At 60.0% G+C, this 14,941-nt stretch overlaps 1 protein-coding gene across 1 annotated transcript; it reads left to right on the top strand.

The window, feature by feature from the left end:
- The first annotated feature begins 1,421 nt into the window (after positions 1–1,421).
- On the top strand, positions 1,422–14,680 carry LOC109383597 (tubulin beta-3 chain). Its single transcript, XM_019644175.1, has 6 exons — positions 1,422–3,889; positions 4,581–4,666; positions 6,635–6,804; positions 11,838–11,946; positions 12,430–12,540; positions 13,271–14,680. The coding sequence occupies exons 1-6, from the start codon at positions 2,901–2,903 to the stop codon at positions 14,344–14,346; spliced, it is 2,541 nt and encodes an 846-aa protein (XP_019499720.1). The 5' UTR covers positions 1,422–2,900; the 3' UTR covers positions 14,347–14,680.
- The last annotated feature ends 261 nt before the right edge of the window (positions 14,681–14,941 follow it).

Below are 14,941 nucleotides of genomic sequence, written 5' to 3'. Positions count from 1 at the left end.
TGCTGGAGGTGAGAAAACAGCATGGGCCCCCACATGTCAACACCCAGTGTCCAGGGTGAATCAGCCCCTCCCAGGCCTTGTGCCACCCACGGACAGGATGGCTAATCAGTTGTGCCTTTTGCCTCCAAGTCAGACCCCCCCTTCAGGGTCTTCAGCGCAGGCAGCACAGGGTGGGCACATAAGCCATCTCCCTCCTCCCCCCAAGTTCAAAGAAAACTAGACCATCCTCGAACCAAGACACTGCGACCCAGCTGTACCAGCCCTCTCTGAGATTCCACTGACGAGCTAGGAGGGACAGATTGCACACCCTGCATGGCTGTCCCTCGGGACCTCTGTGACGAAAGCACCATCAGGTCAGCCTGGGCCCTGTGGTCAGGTAGTGACCACCACCTCCTGCTGACAGACAGGCACCCCCGACTCCAGTTAGAAGCTTCTGGTGCCCCGCTGTCCCTACGGAGCTCACTCGACACAAAGCTTGCACGTTGCAGGCCTGCTGTGTGCCTGGCACTGTTTTTGGTGCTGGGACCAAGAGGCTTCCTGTCCTCCCAGCCACCTCAGTGGGGGTGGAACATTGTCTCATGTGGCACCGTGCTCAGAGGACGTGCCCACGCCTGTCTCCTGGCCGTCACTCAGTTCTCCCAGGGGCACTGGTGATGGAGTGATATAATTGGCCTTAGGATTATCTGTGATGTTAGATGTTTCCCCCGTGACCGTAACTAATCACAGAGATGACTCTCCAGCTCGACTGTACCTGCTGCCTCCCTCGAATGGCGTCCCCAGCGGGCAAATCCAGTGAGAACCAGATGGGGAGTCGTGAGGCCTCAGCAGGAAGAGGGCTGTGGGCGCCTGCCAAAGGCTGTCCGGTTCTCACGCCCTTTGAAGTCTCAGGCTGGGGGTGGGGGGCACTGGCCACCTCAAAGGCCTCATTTATAAAGCTGGAAATGCTAACATCCCTGAAATGTCATGACACAGCGGCTGGGGGCCGCCCAGCAGATGCTCATCGGCGCCCCAGGGCTGGAAGGTGGCCCTTGGGGATGGAAAGCTGCAGGGCTGGTCCTAGGACTTTGTAGTGGAGGTGCCAGCCCAGCCCCTCCCTGCTGCCGGGACCCCTTCCTCTGCCGCAGCTCTGCCTCGTGACCAACTCTGGGACCCGGAGCTCCCTTGGGGCTCTCCACCAGGAGGTCAGCGGGAAGGGGTGTGCCTGCTTCCTGTGGGACGTGGGCGAGGCCTGTCATCCTGCACGGAGGGGGGCTTGTGCACTGCCAGAAACAGGCAGGCAGGGCCACCGATTTGAGAAACAGTTTGACCATATCCACCAAAGCTGACAACCTGAGCACAGAAGCCATTCTTGGTGTCACCCAGCAGGAACAGGCCTGTGAGACAAAGGTGCCCAATCGCACTTACGGAGGGGGGGGGGCTGCCCCAGTGCCACCGTGGTGGACGCCTTGACGGCTGCTCCACGCAGCTCAAGGATATCTCAGTGCTGAGGGGGAGGCACGAACCTGGTCCGGGCATAGACAGTTCCAAAATGGGCAGGACGGCCCCGGGGTGTTCGGTGCGATGACCGTCTCATCTACTCCACCTGGGTGCTGCTGTCCTGGCTGTGTTCAGACTGGGGCACCCACCAACCTACATATTTATAATGTGTGCACATTCATGTGTGACAGGCTTCAAAACAAAAGGGGGCAGAGAGCTTTGTAAGTTGTGCAGATGGAAGCAGTGATTGATACCATAAGTGGCTAGTAATTGTGCTCACACATGTGGGCCCCTCGGAGGCCATCTGGCAGCTAGGAGCGTGGGCGAGAAGGGACCCCGCCCGGCAGGCGCATCACAGATACGCTCAAAACAGACCTGCCTCAGGCTCCCCACCACCACCAGCCACTCGCCACCTGTCGATGGAGGAACGACACACACACACACACACCTGGGCCTTCAGAAGAGGGCACGGTCCTCTGAGCGAGTGCTGGGTGCAGGGGAATGGGGCCATTGGGTCCGTGGGGCACTGCTGACCCAGCTCCCGCAGTGACAGAGACAGGCTGTCTGGAAGGTGGTTCCTGGCACAAAGGAAATGGGGCTGGCACTTCTGTCCCTGCCCCTCCACCCGGGTGACAAAGAGCGAGGCTCCTGCAGCCCAGGTGACCTGGGTGCCCCCCGGCAGCACTCAGCAAAAGGACTGGGAGTCCTTGGGACAGGGGCTGCCCTCGGAGAACATCTAACATGGGGTGGGGGGTTAGGCGTTAGGGCTGGGGATGGACAGTCAACAGCCAATGAGCATTCCCAAGGCAGAGCAGCATCAGATAGGCGTGGAGGGGCAGCAGGAGGGCTTCCTGGAGGAGGGCTGGGAGTCTCGGGCAGGTTCAAAGGATGCCCCACATGCACAGATGCCTGCAGCAGAGGCCAGACTGGGAGCACTGGCTGGCTGAGCACAGGTGAGGCCAACCAGGCTGCAGTGGCTTTGAGCGGGAAGCGGAGATGTCCCCCCAGGAGTCTGGGGGCCCTGGATGCCAGGACAGCCCCAGGTGCCATTTGCTCCACCTAGCGGCAGGCCAGGGTGCATTCCCAGGCACACGCCCATCATGTGGCTGCCCTCAGGAGGAGGGGCTCCAGGGACGACTTTAAAGAAGTGAAGAAAGGCTCCATTCTTCCAGACCTCAGCACACTCCTGACCTGGGGAGGCAGGAGGCAGACCCATGAGGACTGCAGTGACCGCACCTCCAGGGAACAGGTGGACTGAGGGCAGAGGGTTGGTGCTGCAGAGCTTGGGGTCCTGGCTGGGAAGCGACCAGACTGGTAGAAAGGCTGGGGTCTCTCCCGCTGGGCCATCCCTGGGCTGACATTTGTCCAGCCAGGGAGAGGGTGAATGTGAGGGTGGCACCATGAGCTGAGGGGAACATCTGCGGATGGAGGACCCCCTCCTGCTTGCTGGAGGGACTATGCCCATGCAGGGGCCCCAGAGGCTGCTGGATGTCCTCAACTCCACCCCCTCAACCACCTCCCACCTCGGGCTGGCCACCAACCGGACAGGCCCCCATTGCCTGGAGGTGTACATTCCCGACGGGCTCTTCCTCAGCCTGGGGCTGGTGGGGCTGGTGGAGAATGTGCTGGTGGTGACCGCTATCGCCAGGAACCGCAACCTGCACTCGCCCATGTACTTCCTCATCTGCTGTCTGGCTGCATCCGACCTGCTGGTGAGTGTGAGCAACGTGCTGGAGACGGCCGTCACGCAGCTGCTGGAGGCTGGCACCCTGGCTGCCCGGGCCGCCGTCGTGCAGCAGCTGGACGTGGTCATCGACGTGCTTGTCTGTGGCTCTATGGTGTCCAGCCTCTGCTTCCTGGGCGCCATCGCTGTGGACCGCTACATCTCCATCTTCTACGCGCTGCGGTACCACAGTATTGTGACGCGGCCGCGGGTGTGGCGGGCCATCGCGGCCATCTGGGTGGCCAGCGCCATCTCCAGCAGCCTCTTCATCACCTACTATGCCCACACGGCTGTCCTGCTCTGTCTCGTCAGCTTCTTCGTAGCCATGCTGGTGCTCATGGCGGTGCTGTACGTCCACATGCTCACCAGGGCGTGCCAGCATGCCCGTGGCATCGCCCAGCTGCACAAGACACGGCACCCCACCCACCAGGGCTCCGGCCTCAAGGGCGCTGCCACCCTCACCCTCCTGCTGGGCATCTTCTTCCTCTGCTGGGGCCCCTTCTTCCTGCATCTCTCACTCACCGTCCTCTGTCCTCAGCACCCCACCTGCACCTGCATCTTCAAGAACTCCCACCTCTTCCTGGTCCTCATCGTGTGCAACGCCATTGCTGACCCCCTCGTCTACGCCTTCCGCAGCCAGGAGCTCCGGAAGACACTCCGAGAGGTGCTGCTGTGCTGCTGGTGTGGGGGGTAACACCACACGGCCCGGGGCCTGTGTGGCCAGGGCAGTCACTTGTCAAAGCAGACGGGCTAGCTGACCTCTGAAGGTGTGGATGCACAGACCCTCTGGGGCCAAAGGAATACGCACGGTTCTCCAGGAGCAGTTGTGGGGGATGCACCCAACTCCACTGACTTGAGCCTGGCCCACAGGGATGTGACGCGTCATCAGGGCTGCTGCTCCCAATGAGGCCTCAGAAGGGACTCTGTGACCAGCAAGACCCAGCCAGCCTCAGGGGGCAAGTGTCTGCAGGAGCCACAGTGGCAGGGTGTGGCTGATGTCTTCTAAGGCTCGTGGTGACCGTTGAGTTGGGGCTCAGCCCGTCTGTTAGCACCACAGGCGCCTGGCAGGCAGCGTGGCCAGTGCTCGCTCACTGTGAGCAGCCCCAGGGTCTCAGGGCTGGAAAGCAGTCTGGTAATAAATGCTGCGCTGGTTCAGCCTCACTGCCACGCATCGGCTCCCTCACTGAGTTGCCTGAAGCTTGAGGGTGGAGGCTCAGGGGAGGGGTGCGGGGGTGGAAGTGATGAGGGAGAGAGCAAGTGCCAGACTGTGGCCGGCCTGCAAATAAGCCAGAGGGCCCCGCCAAGGGGAGCGCATGGAGACCCCAGTTGCGGCTACTCTTACTTATCCTGTGTCTTTGCCGTCTCTACATGCAATCCCCAGTCCAGGGAGCAGCGGCTACCCTGCACCCATCACCACCATGGTGACAGGCTCCAACACGGCCCAGCCCGCCCTCAGCTGCAGCAGATGTAGAGCCACTGTGACTCGTGTGACGTTGGCCAGACCATCTGGCCCCTCCACGTCTGATCTGAGGGGCACATGGGGCAGATGGAGTGGGGGCTAGGGTTTCTGTTCCCCCAGCAATATCGTCCTGGAGGGGTCAGTGCTCAGCCAGCCTCGGGAGGTATTTGAGGCAAGGCCTCCTGCATGGGGTGGAGCTGTCCAGCAAGGTCCAAGTCCCGGGAGTGGGCATCTGGGGTGGACCGTGCTGCCTGCTGCTGGAGGCCTTGGCTCCACCCTCTGCTGCAGCCCTGGGCCCCTCACCGAGGAGCGCACTGGATCTCCTGCACAGGCACTGAGCACTCAGTCGACCTTCCTGGCACAGGCTCAGTGGAGGCAAATTGATGGTACCAGCCAACTCCAGGGCGGTTCTAGCGACTCCTGCAGCCCCCCAGCTGGCCAGTGCCCCACCCACGCTGGCCGCTCCAGCGCTGACTGTGGGTCTCAGGGCTGGGAGCTAGTTCCCGGCAGAGCCAGCCTTTGCTGGGAGACAGGACAGTGAGTCAGCCTTAAACCCGCACCAGAGCCCTCTGGGGTTGGAGAGGGGCCAGTTTTGCCCCAGGGAGGCAGGGATGGGTCCTGGCTGACAGGATGCTGTGAAGCTGTTTTTGCTCAGACAGGGAGGCACAGCCAGTTCCAAGGAAGAGCCAAATGCTCACCAGGGAGCCCCTCAAAGGGGAGACAGGGCGGGGCCCCAGGTGGCTGGAAGCCAACCACAGAAAAGCACATCATGGACACGTTGTGGGGGAGGGGCTTCTCTTGAGAACAAAAGACCCACTTCTAGACTGGCCAACCTGGGGGGCTGCAGGAAGGGAGATGGGCATGCACACAGCCGCACCATGCCAGCCCAGTCCTGAGCACACACTGCACACACGCACACCCACGGGCTGGTTCTGCCGACTGCTGTGGGGCGCCCTTTCTGGGAAAGCTCATTCCTGAAATATCAGAAGGGCCTTATTACCAGATGGCTTCCCCGTAGTCTGACTCCAGGAGAACGCAGAGCCGCTGTGTTTGCAGGTACAGTTAGTGTCTATGCTGCACACCTACCTCCCTCCCTCCCTTCTGACCAGTGGACTCTCCCAGGTTTTCCTCCAAGAACCCCGCCCTTGTGCATACGCCACCTCCCTAGTAGCCCCCTCACTGTGGCCTCACTTGGACCAAGAGTCCAGACGTACAGGTGACATCATGGGGTGAGATAGAAACCACTGGACACCATCCCCCAACCTGTCGGTCCCTCACTGGGCTGTGTTCTTATGACAATTCCTGAAACCAATATTCACTGAGTAGTTGCTACGTGCCAGGCGCTGTGCCTGGTGGGGGTACAAGGCAAGATCCATTTGGAATCTGCCGGCAGCCCCCTGGAGGAGGAGCGGCAGGTGCCATCATCCCCCACTGCAGAGGGCAGTGAGGCTCAGAGCTGCCGTGGTCGCCCGCCAACGCCCTCCTGTGCCCACACCCCGTGACGCAGGCATTTCTCAGCCCTGCCCCGTGCCCGCTTCCAGCGCCTGTTGCAGCCTTTTCCTGCCTCCTCCGCCCCGAAGGGGTCCTGCAAAGCTCAGAGTACCTTGTCTGTCCCTTCATGCCACAAGACAAGGAGCTGGGAGGCGTCCATCTCGACCTTTGGGGTGGGAAGATGGGGTTGGTCCCTAAACGGGTGTGGGGAAGAAAGACTCTCCTCTGCAAAGCCGAGGAGTGGGACCGGCGAGCGCGGCCGGGGCGGGGTCCGAGGGCGAGGGGACTTCATTGTCCTCCCTGGAGCCCGCCAGCCCCTCCTTTCGGGTAAGCGGGGGGGGGACGCTATGTCGGGTGTCCATGTGAAACTAGGGGGGGGGGGGGAGGGGGGCCCAGACCCCGGCGGCGGCGGAGCGATGCCGCAGCGCCGGTGCCGCATTCTGCGGCAGCGCCCCCGATTGGCCGCGCGCGGTGACGCCACGCAGGGCGTGGCGGGCGGGGCCCAGCCTATAAGAGCGGGTGGCGGGGGCGGCAGACCCTCCGCAGCCAGCCCGGCAGTCCGCGCGCGTTCCGCAGCCGCCCGCCACACGCACCGAGCATGAGGGAGATCGTGCACATCCAAGCCGGCCAGTGCGGCAACCAGATCGGGGCCAAGGTGAGGCCGCGCGCCGCCCCCACGCGCCGGACCCCGCGCCCGGCGCGCCTGCCGCGTCCCCACCCGAGCCGCCCCCGAGGGAGGGCAGCGGGGCGGCGCCGTCCCCCCTCCCCTGAGCCGCACTCGCCACTGCGAAGCCGAGAACAAAGCGACGAGCCCGCCCTGCCGCTCCCACCCGCGCCTTTCCCCTGCCCCGGTCCCGTCCCCTGGGCCTGCGCGACCGCCACGCGAGTTCGCGGCGACGCTGCCTCCGCAGCTGCGCCCTCCGTCGCCGGCCGTGGCAGGTGCAGCTGGGGCGCTGGCCGCGCGTGGCCCTCTTCTTGAGGGTCGCACGCAACTCAGCCTTCAGCGAGATGGTGGGGTGGGCAGGTTTGGGTGGGGCTCCCTCCTCAAAGCCATAGTGGTTCCCTCTGCCCTCCTGGCCCCCAGGAACAGGAGGTCCTCCCAGAGGCCAGAGCCGCCCCGGTGCCCCCAACCTCTCGCTCTGATTACTCGGCCTCCTGGCCCTACCGTGTTCCTTTGTTGAGGGAGAGGTTGGGCCGGACTCCGAGTGACCTTGGTCCAGTACTGTGCTCTCCCTCTCCGCAGCCCCGCCTGGGCAAACCCCGCGGGGATGGACCGCGAGTCTGGGGGTTGGACATGGGAACAAAGCCGGGCTCCAGACTTGGAAAGCTCAGTGAGGAGCGGCCCCTCCCCTCCGCTGTTAGCCCACCTCACAGATGTTGGGGTTCAGGCGGGAAGAGGAGGTGGCACGTCTCCAAGTCCGGAGAGGCTGTCCCTTGTCCAAGGTCACACAGCAAGTCCCTGCGGACACCCAGTGCGGGGCCCAGGCGGGGTGGGTGCGGCCCTGCGGGCCTGGCTTCCTCAGTGCAGCTCGCGGGAAGAGGGTGGCATTGTCAGGACCAAGGCCAGGGACCCAGCGCAGGGATGGTGATTAGCTGGTCCCCAAAGGAGGCGGGGGTGGAGACAGGTCCTGGAGGGGAAGGGGCCGAGGAAAGGCTTCTTCTGGAGGATGTTGCCATGGAAACGAGGCAAGAACAAAAAGCTAATTACAAAGGGTCTGGGGCAGCCACGTGGCTGACATATAAATTGAAACATGGGCTCTAGGGTGGAGGCGCCTGGGATGGGGTGGGAGAGGCGGTAGTGGGAGACTCCTAACCACCGAGGAGACAGCTGTGCCTGCCTCAGGAAGGAGCTGGGGGGAGGGGGGGAGGGGGCGGCCTCGGGGACTAGGGCCTCAAATCAAATCAGGGCTCCTGGGGCAATCGCTGACAGCTGCCCTGGGCCAGGCAGGAGGGGCCGAGAGCTCATTAATGTCACAGGGGCCAGGCCTGCCCTGAACATCTGCTCCTCGAAGGGCCAGGGGTCACGGGAAGGGAGGGCAGCCCCGAGTCCCGCCTGAGCCTGGGGGTGTGGAGAGGTGGTGCAGCTATGCCCCGCCTCCTGTGACTGGGACCGGCAGTCTGGCCGAGGCAGGGCCGCACCTCCGCTGCCGCTCCCCACACTGAACTCCGCAGAGATTTTTTTCCCTGCTTCTCAGCGCTTGTGACCCTTGGGTTTGCTCGTCAGTTTTTATTCCTTTCGCGTTGATTTTATTAATTTATGTTTGCTTTAAAAATTAATATCTGATCCTTTTTAACAATCAAACAAGACAGAGGTCGCTGCCCTTTGTGGTGTTCGGTGGCAGCATCTGGGCAGTTTCCTTCCGGCCTCCCTGCCCGGGAAAGCCTCCAGAGACCAAACGTGAAGAACGTGGTCAGATACAAATCCCCCCACCCCGCCCCCGTGTGGAGAATTCGCCTGCCCTAACCCTCTGATCTGTGGACGGGCGGTTCCTTGGCCATTTCTGTTTCCGCGGGAGGGGGAGGGCACACTTTTCCTGCCCCCACCAGCAGCAGCTGACGGGTGGGCAAGGAGGCTGCTCTCCTGCTGACTCCTTGCCTGAATCAGGCTGCCCACTCTGAGGAGGGCGGGAGGGGTGGAGGGTGGTCAGGACCCTCTGGGACTAGGAGAGGACCTGCCTGTCCTGACCACGACCTGTTGAGCAGCCAGTCAGGTGCTTCACTCTCATCGCCTCACCAGGGTGCTGTGAGGCCGGTGTCATCCTTCTCCCGAAGACGAAAAAACTCAATGCCCGGGGAAGTTGAGTCACCTGCCTGGAGGGGCAGGAGTTTGAATCTATATCTGTGTGGATACAGCAGGAGCACGGGGTACCCGACCCCCCACAACTGGGCAGATGAGTCCAGGACCCCTCCCTCCTCCGCTAGGGAGGCAGAGCAGTCCTGCAGCCTTTGTCTGCGCCCCCTCCTCAGGGCGGGGCCACAGGGAGGAGGGGTTTCCGGTTCCTCGCACCCTCCCCCTGCCCCGGCGCCTGCTGAATGGGTCGCGGTGGCGCTCGCTCTGCGAGGATGGGAGGGTGGAGTGGGATGTGAAAAGACATGGGGTCTTGGAGGGGCTCAACGCCCCTGCCCCTGAGCCTCCAGCCCTCCCTCCAGGGAGCCGCTGCACCCCCTTGCCTTGGGCTCCTGAGCAGCGCCGTCAGTGATCAGCACCAAGGACAGCGCCCTTGGCGCAGGGCGGGACCCGCCCACAAACACCAGCCCAAACCTGGGGTCTGAAATGGGAGCTGTGGCCTGGACCCTGAGTCCGCGGCCATCTGGCATCTTTCTCATCTGTAGTGGTGATCATAATGATTTCTTATTTCATTTACAAAATTGTATTTTATTTATTGCTACATAATCTATTTCACTAATAAGATCTCTATTTACTATATTAAATTGTAATTTTATTAGTTTTAACTACAAAAGCAATTATTAATATGTTCCTTTTCTAAAATATTGAAACACTGCAGGTCAGGCTAAAGTGCCCATGTAACCACCTGCCCCCTCGAGGCACCCCCTCCAGCGGGCAGGTCTGTTTTCTGGTCGTCTAGTCCCAGTTCTGCGCATGCGCACACGGCTTTGTAGAAGACTGTCGTGAGGTTTCCTTTTTTACTCTGTATGTGATTGCTCAATGTGCCTTTTCCCTCAAGGGTATATACCTTGGAGCTCTCGTGTCCCTGATGATCTTTTACTGTGCCACAGTATTCCAAAGCATATTGACTTTTTAAAGCCACCTTTTATTTGTTATCTGTGCATATGGCTTTACCAATTGAAAAAGCATCTAAGGCCTTTTTGCTTACTTAACAAAGCCAACATTTGCTGAATGCTTTTATGTTAACCACTTGATGTGGGTGTCATTATCGTGTGCACTTTACAGCTGAGAAAGCTGAGGCCCCAAGAGTTGGAGTCACTGTCCCATGCTGGGGTCTGCACCCACTGTGTTCTGTCGCCCCCGGAAGAACATGCTTCCCATAGACATGTTGATGACGTGGTACCTGGGTCACCCTCCTGGCCCCACACTTGCTGTCTTGAGCTCACCCCTCTTCTACAGAGGCTGTGGTTGTTCCTGAAGCCAGATTTTGGGGTGCTGCAGGGCTGTGAGGACCGAGGCCCCAGGCTCATCCTCATGGACAGCCTCAGGGGGAAGGAAGGCAGTGACAGGAAGCTCTGACCAGGCCCTGAAGGCCTCAGTGACATTTCTGTATGTTTAATTTTTCTAAGTACAAAAGTAACACACACTTAATGCAAAAAGAAGAAAACTTTAGCAGTGACAAAAATGTACAAAACAGGGAAGGAATCCAGCCTTATGTTGCTGAAAGGCGACCTCTGACCTCTGAGAACAGCCTCTCTGGTGCATCGCCAAGGTGCTTCTATGCATTTTATAATAATGACACTGTTCATACTTTTCAGGTTTTTAAACAGTTTTATCATTAATCTTTTTTTGTGTGTGAAGGTAACATGTGCACGTGACAAAGAATTCCAAAAGAATTCCAAAGGGTGAACTGTAGAGAGACGTGTCTCCCCCAGCCTGGGCCACGTGCCCACGTACAGCTGCCGGGAGCTGTCTGTCGGGGACACCTACACACAGATGAGCACATGAGACTGTATTGTAACTGCTTCTGTAACCAGGCAGCCTGTCCCAGCACAGGACTCCTGCTCAGCCGACTTCACACCCATTCATCTTCTGAAAGTCACCCCACCACTGAGGAGTAAGGGGGAGGGGCACCGGGAAGTCACACCGCGTGTGACCAGTGACCGGTGACCTCCTGCCTGCGTGGGCCAACGGGAAGTGCCCCAGGTGCAAGGGCAGGGCTCTGTGCAGCCTTCCCTCCCCCCAGGGCACAGGTCCTTGTGTGGACACACGTCCTGATTCCTGCACACAGCACTAGCCTCGCCACATGCCAATCACCCGTGTTCACAGATCACTCACTTTATTCTCACAGTGGCCTGTTTTCATCAGCAGGTCCATTGAACAGATGAGGACCCTGAGGCACAGAGCATCTTCGGGACCTGCCCAAGGTCTCACAGCTGGGTGGGGTGGTCCAGCTCCTGAGTGGAAGCCCTGGCCTGCCCCCTGCCTGTGGCAGTCGTGGGAGCAGAGCATGAGAAGTGCTGTGGCTTCCCACCCGAGGGGGTCGGCAGTGGGCCTGGCAGTTAGGGCTGTGCCAGCTGTGTGTGAACAGGCTGTGTGCTGACAGGCTGGGTGACCTCAGGCAAGCTCCTCCTCGGGGCTCCTGTGGTTCCTATGGCTGAGGCTGCTGGGCCCTGTCACTGCACATCCTCTGCATGTGGAGCCTACACCCTGTCTCTGTCACTTACCTTCTCTGTGCCTCCGTTTCCTCATCTGATAGGGAATAATAAGAGCCACCCACAGAGGGTGTTGGTCACTGACCCTGAGCAGCAAGCGCAGAGTTGGGTCTGTGGGCTGGGCCTTGAACCGCCCTGAGGGCTTCAGGAACTGGGGACATGATGTTATTGCCACAATTTTCTGATAGATGAGAGCTTTGGGCTCTTTCCCGAAGTCTCTCAAAGGGGCTAGTGTAGACTTTGGGTCCAAGCCCCTAATTTTCCACCCAGGGCTTCGAGGCCATGGGAGGGAAAGGGCCTGGTGGGGGTCATGGCCACCTGCTGACCCCTCCTTTCTCCCTGCAGTTCTGGGAGGTGATCAGCGATGAGCACGGGATAGACCCCAGTGGAAACTATGTCGGAGACTCAGACCTGCAGCTGGAGCGTATCAGTGTCTACTACAACGAGGCCTCTTGTGAGCCCCCACCCTTGACTGGGGGGAAGGGGGAGGGCACCTGGATGCCAGGTCCTGGGATCCGCCCTCCTCTTGGTTGGCTGGCGGCTATAACGACACACACAGAATAAAGACAAGGAATCTTAGTAAATGTCACTACAGTGAGATTCAAACAAGTTCCATGGCCACAAGACACATGCACACCAGAGGAATGGACAGGGCTGAGCAGGGTCCTAAAAGCGCCCTAGGGGGCCCATGGGAGGGTCTGGAGCCGGGGTGACCTGGAGGGCTTGGGCAGGGGCTGTTTAGCAACTGGCGTGAAGTGATGTCCATACTGAGCTGGAGAAATGCTAACCTACCCACGTGGACGTGGGATTTGGTCCTGGCTGTCCAGTCAGTTTCCTTTTCACACATTGTTCCAGCCTCTGTGACCCAGAGTCTGAGCTCTCAGGAAAAGAGCCCCTGAGCCTCTGGGACCCACATAAGCCACCCCTCTCCCCTCAGCTCACAAGTATGTGCCTCGGGCCATCCTGGTGGACCTGGAGCCCGGAACAATGGACAGCGTCCGGTCTGGGGCCTTTGGGCACCTCTTCAGGCCTGACAACTTCATCTTTGGTGAGTTTCCCCTGTCCAACATTGATGGCAAACCCCATCATGGGCCAGTCAAGATCAACGGGCACAAAAGGGCATAGGTGCCCTCAACGCAACCTCGCAGGCAGAGCTGATCTCCCATTTTGCAGTTGGCAGTGGAGGCCCAGAGAAAGGATGCTGTGCAGGGAACAGAAATCAGTGTGTATTTCAAGAACTATGTGTGAAACAGAGTTAAGCTTACGGGATCATTAGAGAGCTGGTGGGACTGGCATTCACCAACACAGCATCACTGGGATCAAGAGGTCAGGTGGTCCTCATGCCCATGACTGGTGGCAGGGTCCTGGGTGCTGGCACATTTACATGAAGGAGGCCTTGCCCCACTTTTGCCTTCCAGAGCTCAGAAGCCCAACTGACTGATGGGCACAATCCATGTCCAGCCCCCAAGCTGCAAGGGACTCTGGGGGTTGTAGTTCATGTCTGCAGCACTGCCGGCCAGATAGTGGGTGGGCTGGAGGGAAGGGCTGATGAAGTCACCTAGGAGCCCTAAGTGAGGCACAGAAGGAGCTGTGCCCTTCATATGGTAGCCGGGCAGCAGGGACCCCAACACAACAGTGTGGGGAGCATGAGGAGGGGTGGTATCCCCACTTCGTAGAGGGGAATCAGGCACAGGACTTACACAGCTGCCCTCTGGGTGAGGATGTTCCAGCAGTCGCTGGAGGGGTGACCTTTTCTGTGCCAACTCCTGACTCCACAGGCCAGAGCGGTGCTGGGAACAACTGGGCCAAGGGCCACTACACGGAGGGTGCCGAGCTGGTCGACTCGGTCCTGGACGTGGTGCGGAAGGAGTGTGAGAACTGCGACTGCCTGCAGGGCTTCCAGCTGACCCACTCGCTGGGCGGGGGCACAGGGTCCGGGATGGGCACGCTGCTCATCAGCAAGGTGCGTGAGGAGTACCCCGACCGGATCATGAACACCTTCAGCGTGGTGCCCTCGCCCAAGGTGTCGGACACCGTGGTGGAGCCCTACAACGCCACGCTGTCCATCCACCAGCTGGTGGAGAACACGGACGAGACCTACTGCATCGACAACGAGGCCCTCTACGACATCTGCTTCCGCACCCTCAAGCTAGCCACACCCACCTATGGGGACCTGAACCACCTGGTGTCGGCCACCATGAGTGGGGTCACCACTTCCCTGCGCTTCCCAGGCCAGCTGAATGCTGACCTGCGCAAGCTGGCGGTCAACATGGTGCCCTTCCCCCGCCTGCACTTCTTCATGCCGGGCTTTGCCCCGTTGACTGCCCGGGGCAGCCAGCAGTACCGCGCCCTGACAGTGCCCGAGCTCACCCAGCAGATGTTCGATGCCAAGAACATGATGGCTGCCTGCGACCCCCGCCACGGCCGCTACCTGACCGTGGCCACTGTCTTCCGGGGCCGCATGTCCATGAAGGAGGTGGACGAGCAGATGCTGGCCATCCAGAGCAAGAACAGCAGCTACTTCGTGGAGTGGATCCCCAACAACGTGAAGGTGGCCGTGTGCGACATCCCGCCCCGTGGGCTCAAGATGTCCTCCACCTTCATCGGCAACAGCACAGCCATCCAGGAGCTGTTCAAGCGCATCTCGGAGCAGTTCACAGCCATGTTCCGGCGCAAGGCTTTCCTGCACTGGTACACGGGCGAGGGCATGGACGAGATGGAGTTCACCGAGGCTGAGAGCAACATGAACGACCTGGTGTCTGAGTACCAGCAGTACCAGGACGCCACGGCCGAGGAGGAGGGTGAGATGTACGAAGATGATGAGGAGGAATCCGAGGCCCAGGGCCCCAAGTGAAGCAGCGGTCGGGGGTCAGGCCATGGCCAGGGCCAAGAGGTCTGTCCGCCAGAGCTACTGACGCCACCCCAGCCTCACCCCAGCAGCTCCCATCACGTCACCCTACGGCTCCCGAGTGTGTGTCCTTCAGTATTTACAGCATCCCCACCCCACCTGAGTCTATTCAGCTCTGTCTTCCCGCCATAGGTCATTTTCATTTTTGTGTCACTCATTTGTCTCTGCTTTATTGTCAGCTCCAGGTCTTATGTTTTATGGTTTGTTTGGGTTTTTTTACTGGTTTGTGTTCATATTTTGGGGAGATACTTAATAAATTTATTGCTGTCAGATACCCCTGTCTGATGCTTCAGAGTTCTTTTTATTCTGGAAAGCTGGGCTCAGAAGGATAAAGAGGGGCAGACAGGGAGGTGGGGCCAGGGCAGAGGGCATTGTCTCCAAGGCTGGTGGCTGACAGGCTTGTGCTTAGAGCCTGCAGCTATCTCAAGGCCAAGCCTCTGAGCAGCTCCTGGAAATGAGGTGCCGAGGCTCCTGGAAGTGTGGGCGGAGAAACAAATGGGCCTTGACTGCTGAAGCATTACCTCAGACACCCTAAACCTAA

This window comes from Hipposideros armiger, unplaced genomic scaffold, assembly GCF_001890085.2.
Source record: "Hipposideros armiger isolate ML-2016 unplaced genomic scaffold, ASM189008v1 scaffold_4, whole genome shotgun sequence".
NCBI lineage: Eukaryota > Metazoa > Chordata > Mammalia > Chiroptera > Hipposideridae > Hipposideros > Hipposideros armiger.
This window is presented reverse-complemented; position numbering and strand designations above follow the sequence as displayed.